Here is a 14,221-nt window from a genome sequence, read left to right as displayed (position 1 = left end):
TTCAATTCCAGTGCTTCAGATGTGCCTTTTTGGAAAAAAGAACTGTTTTATAGTATCTGGCAAAGACAGACTGAAAGCACCTAGTGTGAGATAAAGAGACAATCCTTTGCATACATTTTAGTTCTGATCAAAGAGTGAAGCTTCAAAGATTAAACAATTTGATGGGTAAATCAGTGATCCTTAATCTGTTTAGATGGCCTTAATTTTACTTGTTTACTAAAATATTTTCAGGTAAGCTGCTAAAAGAGGCAAGTCCTAAAAAACATCATTTTGATAATTAGAAGATGCATGTTGATTACAGATTTTAAAAATTACAGCCACAGTATTAGTATACTAAAGTTATGCTTTTTGAAAGAAAATGTGCACTACATAAACTTACACTAAAGGGTTTACTACAGCTTCATAAAGCCCAGAACCCACAATATTCCCTTTCCCAACTTAATCTAACGCCTTTGTTCCTGCTGTTCCACTGTCAGGACTCTCAGTTTTGAAGGGTCTAAATTTCAAGTGGGTTTTTGTATTTCTGGGTTTTCTGACTACTGTGTTAAATTTTTAGTCAGGTAGTCTAGTTGTAGGGTCGTAATAAGTTATTTTTGCAACTCAGTTATCCTTTTCCTTTAAGAAGCACTAAAAAGCACTGCTGGCACTCCAAAAGAAAGAAAATGATTGAGAAAGTCAATAAGAGGAGTCAATAAGAGGCTCCAGTTATTAAGTTCTGAGGTTTTTGTTCTTTAAAGCATAAGGAAATGAAAGAAGGACACACACACTTCCACAGGCCAAAGGTAGCAAAAAGTCTGTTTACTGACACATTGCAGAAGCCTGTCAGTACATTTATGCTTTTGTATTCATCAGATTCACAAACATGCAGAGGAGGACAGCAGGACATCAGTGAAGCTGCAGGAAACGGTCTGACTGCTAATGCTCTAACCCTGCACTGTCAAGTCCCAGGAATTAAAATAGCCTTTAATATTCACAAATCAGAATCCCTGATGTAGCATATTCAACAGCATAGTGCCTTAGGATATTTATGTAAATCCCTTAGATAACAAAGATGAGAGAAAAAGGAGCTGACAACTAAACTGCCAGCTGCCAATTCACTGAACAGAGAAGCAATTAAGGTAACTGGGCTGCACACAGCATATTTTGCATGTAAACTACTATGGCAAGAGCTTCAGAGAAGCAGAGGCCAGAAGGGAGGAGACCACACTCCAAAACTGTCCCTCTGGTCCCCTTCAAGCAGAACTGAGAAGCTGGATGCAGGGATCTTCCAGGGGCAGGGGGTTTGTCCAGAAAGCCATAGCAGGATGTGATGCCACAGCTTTGGAAAGGGAAACTGCTTTTCAGGGAAGGTGGAAGATCCTTGAAGGAAAAGAAAGGCATCATTTTTAAAGTCCCTTCTATTTTAGTACTACAGGGGAGGGATATGTGCTGACTGTCCATAACAACACCCTGCCAATGCTGCGAGTCCTCACCTCTGCAAGATACATGATGATTTATGTCAATGACTTATATATGATTTATGACAATGAGCTGGATCTAGCTATCTGCAGTGTTGTGGCTACATAGCTCCTCTTCTGCTCCACAATCCTACATGTCCATCCTAAACCCTAGTGACCATTTTGGAAGCAGCTGCATCCAGAGCAGGCAGCTTGTGCTGTGCAAATACCTACTAGCAGGGCCCCATGGCCACCAAAACATGTCTGGGAGAACACCTACACTGATCCTAACCAGGAGACCACTGCACATCAAGGAGTCAGTGATCCACATCCCCTATGCAGGCCCAGGCATGTGGTGCCCAAATACCTTGGCCAAGGGACAGACCCAATCAGCTGGGAGGAACAGAGCAGCCTGCAGGCAATTCCCACTCTGTAACAGGGATTACACTGCCTGCCTGTCCTCATGGATGTAAGAGCTGCAAGTTCTCATGTGAACCTCCTTTCTGTCTGACATTAGAAATTATCACCAGAGTTGATTTCTTGATTGAAAATCACCTAGCACCTTGAATGAGCAATACAAGGGAATGCCTCCACTGCCAGCATCTGTGTGGCACCATCAGAAAACTGATCCCACGCTCCACAACATAGGGTGCCCAGCATCTGAAGGGATCTATGATTTACTTGCTATCTGTTTTCTTCTGTTCATTTCCTACTACTACAACAGCTACTTTATTAAGCTATTTGTTATTGGGCTTTTCTTACTAGGATCCAGAAAGAGCCCTGTACTCTGCCCCTCACCTCACATCCCAGAGCAGAGCATTCTCTGTCCATCCTCTCCTACCATCTGCTGGAAATCCTCCCTCACCCTCATTGCACATAGCCTCACAAGTTCCACAAAAAGGCCAAAAGGATTTATAATACAAGAAAACAGAGAAATATACATTAATCTTGTAATATTTTATCTTATATACCAGCCTTTTAGCTCCTTCTTAAGACCTTACCTACTTCCTACTTGATAGTAAACCCAATTACATCCAGTCCTCCTGCGCAGAAGCTGCTTCCAGTTAGCTTTTCATGTACAAACTAAAAGCTCCCAAGTGCACTGCTGAAACTCAGGACCAGCAGAATGTCTGCCTTCTGAGAGGAGAGCAGCAGTGTTTTTCAGACATGGCCCATTCAGTGAGAGAGAAGCTGACATTTTTGCCAAAGAAAGGCATCGATTTCTCCCTGAAGAGATAATACCTTAACTACTTAAACAGGAAGGCTTTTTGTAAAAAATAATACAAAGCCATTATTTTCATTTGGGCACTTTGTCTCTACAGCACTGCAGTTGTATTTTTTGATGTATCTACACATGTCCTTAAAGTCAAGGGTGAAGGGGAGAGGGCTGCCAGTCTGCCTCCCAACACCAGCAGGCTAAAGGTGCCCACACTGACCAGCTTGTACCAGCAATCCCTTGTGCCTAGATTCACACCTGATAACACAAAGGGGACAAAGTGGAGACAGGAAAAGGCTGCCGGCCTTTCCAGGGTTCACTTGGAATTGATAGAAGCTGCTGGTCCTTCATTCTTGACCACAGGATGAAGGGGCTGAAATCTCTGCAGCTAAATCAGTGCTTCTGCTGAATAAAAGGTCCTCTGAAGACACAAAGCATTCCAACAAACACACAGGGAGAATGATCACTGAGACTACTCTTCCCTACTGCAATATTGTCACCCTTTCCTCTTGGCATTCAATGCAAAATGTTTGCTCTTGCAAGCATTATCACTTATATCACAAATACCTTACATATTACCAGTTATTTCAATAAAAGTAATTTATTTAAACAAAACAAAAATAGTATGTTTCAAAGGATGCAGTGACATCTTAAGGAACCCTGCCTTGCTCAATAGTGGAAAAGAAATCACCTGCTTCACTTTGATCCAAATGTCAATTTTGTGGGAATATCTATTATTTAAGTTTTGAAAGGCCATCAGACAGAGGGAACAATGTAGTACTGTATCTGCAGTCATCAGAGAAAGGAAGAAAAGAGAGGTATTTGTGCACATGGCAGTTTTTTGAAGTTTCTGTAATCTTCAAAGACACTTTACACTCTATTTTCTTTTTTATCACTGACAAAATAGATAATGGGCAATTATGTGGAAAGACTCAGCCTCTACATGATTGATATTTCCTTACACCAAAGTCCATACAAATGTTTAAGGCAGTTATATTTCAAGTCATACTAGAGGATAGAGTAAAGGAAGAGGTACATTTTCATATGGTGAAAAATACATTTTTATTTAATAAATGTACACTGCACATTTAAAATGCAGTGATTGTCTACATAAATATGCAAGTTTAACTAGATTATGCACACAAAAGTAATTATTTGGTACGATTAATATGTAGGATTCAGACTATTAGGCTACTTAAAAAATGCAGCATAAGGTGGGATGGGATTTTTCCTATATGAGAAGATGGCTCAAGTATCTTATTTAAAGTCAAGTTTCTATTTCCTGATAAAAAACCCCCAACCATTATTAACAAAAACTTCAAGACACTCAATAAAAAAGCAGAGCTAGTGGTAAGCAAGCACTGATTATAGTTTAGGGGTCCATCCCTTGGATTTTTTTCTGAAGATGGTGGTTCTTAAACTACTGCTCCTGCCACCTTACTGCAAGGGACCAGAACCTGACCAGCTGGAAGCACAGCCATCCCTGAAAGCATTGGATCCACCAGGACTATGGAAATTGACTCCTGTGCTTTTATGTAATTATCTTAAATTCTTGTACCTGTTGGGACAATGAAATTGCACTAACTGGTTACGCAGATTTTGGGGCAACACTGATGCACCATTTACTCACCACACCACCCTGTCCTGATACTTCTTGCAGGATTACTTCCACAGGCCAGAGATGCCAACTTTGGGAATGATTTTGCAACAGTAGCATCTGGCCCCTTGGCACACTGGTCTTTGAGCTGTGCCAGCTTGGCAGTTGCCCTAAGGTGCATCAAATGGTCAGAAAGCTAAGATAGTTCACTACCCTGGACATCAGTTTTCCTCTGTCAGCAGTCTTCATATTTGTCCTCTCACTTCCTTCAAAGCATCTGGTATCTTGGCACCTCCTTTTCTTACACATAAAGGTCAAAGCAGTGTGCTTCTCAGAATTCTGAGAAAAGCCTCTGATTTTGCTAAGCAAATGGCTTTTGAAAATGTCTTTTATAGTTGGGAAAATCAGGTAGGGAGAGAAAGGAAGTGGGAAGGCAACAAATTTCAGATAGTAACTTCTTTCATGTATCCAACTAGAACTGCAGTTAAGTATTCAGTCTCAGCAAGGGATACTGCACCTTGCCTTGCAGAATCAAACACTTGGAGCTGAGTTTCCAAATGTATTCTCAACAGTTTCACAAGTAGTCTCAGGATACACTTTTACCCAGATTTGTTCCTTGATGAAGGCACTTTGATAAAGCAAAAATGGCAGCCAGACACATCCTCATTAATAGAACTATTCAAACTCTAACCCACCTCGAGTCTGGTCAAGTAGACACTATTGAAGTTTCTATCACATAACACAATGATCAGCTCCATCCTCCTTCTCATCATTATACACCTGACAGATGGTTTTCAGAGAGAGATGCAATTTAGATCCAAGCAGGAAAGGGCACATATCTACTGGCCTCCTTCATTTCCTGTCCACTGTGCCAGCCACACTTCTGCTAGGGATGAGACTCCCTGTGGAAATCAGAAGCTTTATATCAATTCAATATTCTTCCTCTGTTGCCAGCACTTTGAAAACAGGCTTATTTTATCCACAAATATATATGTGTACACTAGCTTTATGCTTTTGGTACAATATATTCAACGTACAACTCAAACACTGGTTTTTGAGTCATTGCAGCTGAAGGTCACGAACAGTTTTCTACTCAATCAGTAATACAACATCTGAAAATCAAACTAGAAAACAGGATTTTTCCCCTCAGAAGTCAAAACAAACATTTTAATGCTATTTCTGACTGAAAAAAATTAAGTCCAGGTTAAGTTTCTGTTAAGTTGCAATTTCTACAGAACACACTGTTTGTGAATATATTCCTCCCCTCTCTCCTACTCTGTAAACTACATATTCATTTGTAATTGCACCTCTAAAACCAGAATGCCTCAACCTGAAATTCTAAACTCAGATTTCTTCTAGAACTCATATCTACATTTCTATTTTACTTTATTCAACATCATCTTTAAATAATTTAAGAAATCAGTTCTTAGAGATATCTTTGTTCATTTTCAGGTCACCAAGTTGCTGAAATAACACAAAATCTGATAATACTGACAAACAAAACAAAACAAAATCTGGTAATACTGACAAACAAAATATTGAAAATTTTCTATGTAACTTCATGATTCCAAAGCACTTCAGACATGAATTACCCTTCACTAACTCCCAATAAACTATGAAGGAAAAAAGAACTATATGTTGGAGCATACACTTTCTGAGCTTCAAGTTAGATATTTCAGGCACCAGAAGGATTAAAAAAAAGAGTATAGCTCCTTTGTACAACAACTGAAAATGAACAGAGGCAGAAGAAGTTATTTGTGTCTGAATGAAAGGACAGTAGAGCAGACACAGCACAGAACTGCTCAGCTGCAGCAGCAGGTAAGGCCAACCATAGGTTAATACAGATCAGGGGTCAAACTTGATAATAAACCTGGGCTGACAACTCCCAATAGCATTGAGCTCTGCAGAAACACAACCTCCCTACAAATACCAATGACTCTGAAACATAGCACAGCACACCAGGATTTCTCTTGCTCTGGACAGGAGGTAGGTGTCCCCACCTCAGCACTTTTAACTTCACCTGAAAAAGCAATCATACCCTTCTACACCCTACATCTACCGCCAAAAACGTGTCTCAGCAAAGACAGCAGAAAGGGATGCATGCCTTTCCCTCTCCATCTCATTCAGGTTCAAGCATAATTTGTGTGATTATCTGATGTGGTTTGCCTCACACTAATGCATCAGATCATGTACCTGCAGCTGAAGCTCAGGCTTGTGTTCATTGCACACACATCCAGTAATCTGCATGTGAAAGGAGGGATGGATCTATAGGTAGGTCATGCCTAAAACTACCTTCAGTCGTCCTTTGGTTCCTGCAAGCTGGAGCACTAGGAAGTTACTCGTGTGTTTAAAAGTAAGTTTGTGTTCAACCACTTCATCCCAACTATTAGTAAGAGGTTAGACAAGACCCCTTGGTAGCTTCCCAGACATGAGCCAACTTTTGAAAGTCAAGGAGAGCTGTGAAGACTAATCAGAATGTGGCCAAACTACTCCCAGCACACTGTGGTTGAGTATTTACATTAGTCTGTGACCATCCATGGTGAGTCTTTTTCTGCTTTCCTAGATGAATAAACAGCATCATCCTGAAACAATAAAGAAAGTCTTCACCCCCACAACATTCCTGTAAGGCATTTCACTGTGGTAGTGGATTCCTGCCTCCCCCAAAACCACTGACCAAGTCTGAAACTAACTCTAGACCCAGCTGCATCTAAACTCCCTCTGAGAAGGAGGTTAGAATGTAAGGGGGTCTTCTCTGCATCTAACAACTCAACAGGAGGATCTCCATGACAGCTTTTTCTGACCCACTCTCTATGCAGTAAATAATCAAGTGCACCTTGACACTAAATCTTGCTAACTGCTGTGGCATTTACTATCAAACATTGTGAAATAGTTATCACTTCTCTCTGATGAGCGAGGTGCATCACTCCAGCCATGACATTCACACATCCAAGGAATTATTTTGGTCTCAAATAAAAATATTTCCTGGAACAACTATTAATCCAAATTTTGATTCAGAAAAAATTGTAGAGTATCTAAAGAAAATAAACTTATTTTTGCAGCAGACCATACCAAAATAACAGTATGTTTATACCAAATTTTAGTTGCATTTTCAAAGTAATAAATGTCTCTGGCATTTCCACTTAAATCAATCCAACATAGCATAAAAAAGCAATCCATAAAGCAAGTGGTAATTCCTAGATCCTTTAAAGATAAATACAGCATTAAGAAAAGCACATCTTATTGTATAGACTCAGTCTTATTTCTCAAGGAAAGGTAAAAATGAAAGGCTGCAAAATCAAACTAATAGTCATTTATCAAAGAGAACCATCCATCCTTTCCATATGGGCATTTTATTTCACACAGATCAGTAAATTCTTTGATAATGCAGCTGTCATTGTTATTCAGAATTTGTTCTAAAGGATTCATTATGTGCCCAGGATTAACTTGACTTTTGTCTCACGATCTGTCTTGAACCTTTCCCTTTGAAGGAGCTAGAGGTATAAAATAACACAGCAATTGTCTGTTCAGACAGACAGCAATCATCTTTAACAATACACATACTTCACAGGAAGAAACTCAAGTACATTTTACTGCAGCTATGATTTAAAGATCTTAATTAACATTGCTCTATTTCCCAAAGGAAAACAGCTGCTTGGTGACAAGGCATTTTTGGAGCACTCCACCAACTGTGAGCAGAACTGAACACTATCACATCCACCCATGGCAGAGCTTTCAAAAACCTTTCCAGAAGAAAGGAAAAGGAAAAAGAAGCTTTAATTAGATGAGACAGAAGGGTGAGGGGAGTAGTAACTGTTCCATACACTAGAGCAGAGTTCCCAGAGACTCCTTCAATAGCCCTGGAAACATTAAGACTGGGCAACACAAATGCTAAACAATGCAAGCTTCTTTTCTGGATGCAATGCATTTTTATTTATTCTTCATTGGCATTTAAATCACAGAAGAAACAATTCTTAGTTCAACTTTTACATATATATATATATATATATATATATATATATATATATATATATAAATTAACAGATGGCACTTTCTGACCCTACAGGGACTTGTATCTCCCAAAGTATGCTGAAAAAATGCCCAAAGTATAGCAAGAAAAAAGCAGTATAATCTATATAGCTATAGTGTCAAAAAAAGATTAGACAAATAACCCTTAATGGAAAATAAAATGTAAGGAATAGATTTTACTTTTTCCTGCCCATCGCAGGAAAAGTAAAAATCCACTTGACATGTCTAAGCCAGTCTGCTTCAGCAGAGAAAAAGGAAATGCAGACCGGATCACCCCAATAACATCTTAAAGTTCTGGTGAGATGAAGCGAGGTAATTGCATAGAGTTATAGTGCAAAGTTTCATAGGAGATAAACATTTCCATCTAAAAAAGACTTAAGAGACTGAGTTGTTGCAGCTCGCTAAAACACCAAAGTAAGTGGTAAGACAAACAATCAGGTAAAATATACATAGTTTTTACAGACACTTACTTGAATGGTGTGAACAGAATTGACAATGTAGTTTCCTTTTTCTGACTCATCTTAACCTGCATAAGAGAGCATTAAATCATTACATGCAAGTGGCAATAAGACTAAAAATTCTATCAGGAATTAAACTACAAAAGATCAAAGATGTATAAGACTAGGGAAAAGGCATGAAATCACACTCTCAATATCTGGGTGTTATACTCCAGTATGCACAACTCCTCTGAGCTCCTGCAAACTCAGACCTGCTCTAAAGTAAATAAAATAAACCATGCTCCAGCCACTGCTTTTCTCAGAAGGCCTTCTACAGTTTCCAGGATAAAAGGAAGATGTGGATAGAAGTGCCACCAGGTTTCAGTGACAACCACCCTCAATGAAACCAGCACCATTTATGCCAGACAGGCACCACTGCAACAAACACTGCCAAAGCAAAGCTGTAAACCAATTAACCTGCACATGGACAAAAATAGAAGGTTTTGATGCAATCAGAGACACTTTGTCCAAGGTCCTCCAAAACATCTTTAAGGCCTCCTGCAGCTGCCTGACTCAAGTCTGACTGCTGGCATAATGTACAGTCAGGAACTTGCTAAGCACACCACTTGTAAAACCTGACAGCTGGAAGTAGGAACCCACACATTTAATCCTATCCATCCGAGGCAACATCATCTCCAGGGAGCACAAACCATGGTCAGGTCAGCCCATCACAGGAAAAGTAAAAATCCACTTGGCATGTCTAAGCCAGTCTACTTTTGCTTCAGCAGAGAAAAAAGGAAATTCAAAGGAAATGCAGACAGGATCATTCCAATACAATGCTTAAAAAAAAGCCAACAACAATAACCCAGCACTACAGAACAAAAGTAAGCTCAAAAGAAAGGACAAGCAGATCTACTTTATTTTTTAAATAATCTCCAAGATGCCAATTTAACTGAAAAATATCTGAGTCATCCTTAGTGCTTAAAGCAGAGGTCTTCCAACTGCAGAGGTGATATCTGCACGCTTCAAACTTCATATCCAACCCCACCAGTTACTCCCCCTGTTAATACACCAGCTCTCCACCTGATTTTTGAAAGTGATTCTGCTGCTGACACTGCCACCCTGGTATCCACACCTTTGTGAAGCTGGCATTCACAAAGGAACAGAAGATGCTGAAGGTGCTGATCTCACACAGGTCATCTCATGCTAGTTCATTGTTTCACTATCACGACAGCAATTTCCAGACAGGTTAGGAGTTATTTTGTGTCTCGGCTTCTATCTGTGGAGGATGGTTTTCCCTCGGAGTATTTCTATGCCTTACCAAAACTGGGATTTTGGACAGTTTCTCACTCCACTGCTTTGTGAAACAGAGCCTTTTTTATTTGGACCACTCCTGTGTTCTCATAATGTAATATCCAACATTAAATGAATCAAGACAGAGGAACCATAGATGAACACTTGCAAAGCAAAACAACAGATATAACAGCATTAGCTAAAAGCTAATTAGGCCACTAATTTAATTTCTTTAATGCACAGGAACCTTTTACCTTTCTGATCTGTTTGTGTAGTGACCCTGATTTAAGGCCTTGTCTCCCAGCCCCCAGTGCAAAGGCATTATTTCCCTTCTTTGTTACCAGCATTCTACCTACATACTGCCGGTAAATTTACATTAACACCAATAAACATCACCATTTTTGTTAAGAAGCAAGAAAAAAGTTATTCATTCTCCTTAGAAAAAGCCAACCAAACTTCTTTATTCAAGTATTTCAAGCTTCCCCAGATAAGTCTCACAGCTATTCAATCAAATGAATGTGCATCCAATTTTAATCCTTTCAACTTGGCACACTATGGATAGGGTAAGTCATATGTTTACTTACATAGCAACAACTATTATTCAAATAAGTTGGGCTTTTTTACCATATGTTTAGTACCTTAAATTGCTCAAGAATCTGAACAGCATTGGTAAACATACTCTCTGTTTTGAAAAGAGCACTAGTGTTCAGATACTCCAGAGGTAGAGTTCCCTGAGGAAGAAAAATACACATAATAAGTAAAAAAAAATAAATTAACAGGAATTTCTCTTAACTGAATTGCTGGCCAAACAAGCAGTAAGAACACTTCAAATTACTGCTGAAATAACTCATGTAACTCCTTTGAAAATATTCTTCTCGCACAGATTTGCAACATTATAGGGATTGTTTGTAATATCTCAGCATCTACAGGAATGCAAAAAACATAAATAACAGAAGTTGTTACCAAACTATATACTAGAAAATAATATCGACTCAACCTCTAATCAAAAGCTATTTTTCATACCCCTAACAGTCTTCTACCCAAAGCCTCACCTGGGCCTGACTCAATCCAGTACTTGGGGTAGGAAAGGGAGCAGCTCCCATGCCACCCTGTGTTGGGCAGCTTTCCTCACACAACCAGCAATGACTGCAGGACAAGGGGACAATCCCTTGGGCAGAGTCCCCAGAAGAAATATTCCAAAAAATATGCTGTAAATAGGTGTTTTATATGTGAAACTAGCAGTGTGGCAGCACACTAAAGAAACGCTAATTGTCAGTTCAATATTTATGAGGCAACTTTTGAACTGTGTAATAATACATGATAGAAATTAAAAGAAAAAGCCATCTCACTCTTCACTAAATTAGAGGCACAAGATAACATCAGAAGAAAGTACACTAGTTTAATCCAGAAATAATTGAACATTAAATTGCAGGAACTGGCTTCTTTACAGGCTTAGCTTTCATGATCAAAATCATGTGTTATTCAAACCATATTGCATTTTTACCATCCCAAAAAACAAAGCAACAAAAAACTTTTATATAGCTCAAGAGTATAAAGTTGCAGATTACAAAAGGACCAGCTGCCTCTCCAATTAAAAGCCCTATACAAGACATTAAAAAAATTTAAGTTTGTACTCTAAAGATAGACACATAAAATTAAAACTACAAGCCGTCTTCACACCCTATAGCACCTTCACAAATCTGTAATCCTTCTCCCCACACACCTCAAGTCTTGCTCCCAGCACCTCTTCCTTTATAGTGAACAGATTTTTATAACATAGAAAAACATCTATACTTCTTACCACAGAGTTCAGGGGGAAAGGCACACCGATAAGGGAAGCCATCAGTGGTGCTATATCAGCCTGTGCAAACAGAAGCATTCCATTTTAACATAGCTTCAGCCTCTAGAGATAACAAATTAAGCTTAATTTTAACATATCTGCATATGCAAAAGATAATTACGTAATATTGCCAAGTTATACATACAACTCTCCTCTACAGTTTTTTGGGTTTTTAGTTTCTAGTAGTCATGGCATGATTAGATTCAAAATGTGAAGCTCTGCTGCTGAGCAAGCTTGAAAAAATACATTTCATTTAAAAAGCAAATATAACCACCCCAGTATTTATTTGCAGGAATTCAACAGCTCCTTTACTGCACTCAGGCATACCACTTTTTATGACTATTTATATGACCAAAAGAACTAATTTCATATTTACAGTTTTAAGCAGTATTCTGGATTTACTGCTTTTCACAACATTCTTTACCCCATGTTTCCACAGCACAGATTACTCTACCTTCTCCCCTGCAGAGGGAGTTTCTGCAGTTTTTTAATGTCCAGTCAGGCCTCAGAAAGGCCCTTCAATCTTCACTAAGGCATCTCATAAAATAAGTTATCATTTCCTTCTATTTGTGATAATAAACACTGCCTCTTACCATGTTTATATTTTCCTTTAATATAAAACTACACACCAAAAGTCTTTGTTTCTCCAGCATAAATATGAAAAAACTACACTGAAACCACAGGCACTACTCCAGCCTCAGATCTACTGGGCAGACTCCAAACCATTATTTGTTGAGAACAATACACTTGCAGTGTAATGATAATTAGAAGTCTCGTTTGCTATTTTTACCCATAGTCCCATGTGTACTACAGGACAAAAGCTCTGTCTTTGGGAACTCCATTATCCAGGGCAAAGTAACACTCAGGACTCTTCTTTACAGTCTCAAACCAACACTGCCATAACTCCTAACAACCTTGAGAGGAAAACTAATCTTTTTTTGTAGTTTTGTACCAGGGCTTTGCTGAAGGCAGTTGATCCACAACATTCCCAATTTGAACCTTCTAGCATGAGATTATTTCCCTTGTTTGAGTAGGTTTGGAGTCTGTTATTCATATATTGATTTTTGTAGGATGATGAAGCACCACAGTTTAAAAAAGCTTGACTGATTAAGGATCAATGGAAAAGTTGTTCACATTCTTTTCTTCCTTGATTAATTGTCTAAACTTCCAAATATTTGGGCCACAATCACAGATGAAAAAAAACCCTACAGTTTAGCACTATAGCAAGAAATGGTTTTGATTTCTTGACAGCAGCTTGGGGGACCTGGTATATTGTACTGCACTTTTCCTACAGCCGTGTGGGATCACTTAAATAAATGGTGCAATAATGCATCTTCAGGAGAAGTTGTGTATGCAGCTGTCAATTGCTTGTCAACAAGCAATTTAAACTTACCTCATGTTATTGTGGTTCCAGTTTCTAGGGAAATGTTACATTGGTGTGATCATCCACTCTAAGCAATTACTTTAAATAATGCAAAACTCGTCATTTAAGGGGAAAACTTATGAACTATTAAATTAGGTGTGTTTGATACCTGATTGACATCAAGCCTCTTCAAGTTCTCCAGTTTCCATTCTGCAAGAAACAGAGCACCTGAACAGCTAATCCACACAGATTTCAAAGAACAGTTCAAGTTCAGTTGACATTGACTATCTTGTTGCCATTTTCTGTAGTGTTGGTACTAAAGAAAATTATGATTTTACATTAGGATGCTAGCTCAAGAAGGGTTACAGATGGAATTCAACAGGCAGAAACAACAAAATGCATTCATTTCAATTCACATTTCCTTTTATCCAGCAGGATAAATTGCTGCCTGCAATTGTGACCTAGATCAGTTGAAAAAAGGCCAAGGCTTTTATTTTTTTCAGCAGAGTGATGTATTACCTCCTGTGCCAACTAAAAGAATCAAACTCGGATTTAGGAGATTTATAGCATCTCTTCAGTAGTTTGTAAAAAAGGCTAACCCAAGGTCCTAAATGCACTGGTACAGCGTGGTACAAACATTAGATCCTAAAACTTTGGCACATCATACAAAAACCTGGTGGAAAATTATATTTCCCTGCTCTACGGTGTTCTCTAAAGAAATAAAGAGAAAATTGCCTGTTTTCTTTGGAGGTGGAGAGGTACTTAAAAACAGATTTTAGCAAGGTTTGGTTTTGCTTTTTTCTTTCATACATCTGCAGTATTGCATACACCAAACTTATTCTCAGCAATTAGTTCATACCACTGCTACCTTGGGGGGTCTGAGTACAGGTCCACTGTTACTTGGTCCCACAAGCACCCTGAAGAGCAGACTTGTACTTTAACAGCAGTGAGACAGCTAAGGGGAGTTCCCATAGCAACACAGGGGCAGTATTAGCAGCATTAATCATCAATTC

At 38.8% G+C, this 14,221-nt stretch overlaps 1 protein-coding gene across 3 annotated transcripts in view; it reads right to left on the bottom strand.

The window, feature by feature from the left end:
- PIGN (phosphatidylinositol glycan anchor biosynthesis class N) overlaps nt 1–14,221 on the bottom strand; it is an 89,300-nt gene that overhangs the window by 46,150 nt on the left and 28,929 nt on the right. For 2 of the 3 annotated variants that reach the window (XR_009274683.1, XM_058804125.1), the window contains exons 10-14: nt 13,378–13,418; nt 11,807–11,866; nt 11,058–11,213; nt 10,644–10,736; nt 8,746–8,801 (exon numbers count right to left, since the gene is read on the bottom strand). Coding sequence is in view for 2 of the 3 variants with exons in the window: in XM_058804125.1 (XP_058660108.1) it covers nt 8,746–8,801; nt 10,644–10,736; nt 11,058–11,213; nt 11,807–11,866; nt 13,378–13,418 (406 nt within the window). In the remaining variant the exon portion in view is untranslated. The remainder of the gene's footprint in view (nt 1–8,745; nt 8,802–10,643; nt 10,737–11,057; nt 11,214–11,806; nt 11,867–13,377; nt 13,419–14,221) is intronic. The other variant, XM_058804131.1, reaches the window with a different exon arrangement.

The sequence above is a fragment of the Ammospiza caudacuta genome, chromosome 1, assembly GCF_027887145.1.
Source record: "Ammospiza caudacuta isolate bAmmCau1 chromosome 1, bAmmCau1.pri, whole genome shotgun sequence".
Classification (NCBI taxonomy): domain Eukaryota; kingdom Metazoa; phylum Chordata; class Aves; order Passeriformes; family Passerellidae; genus Ammospiza; species Ammospiza caudacuta.
This window is presented reverse-complemented; position numbering and strand designations above follow the sequence as displayed.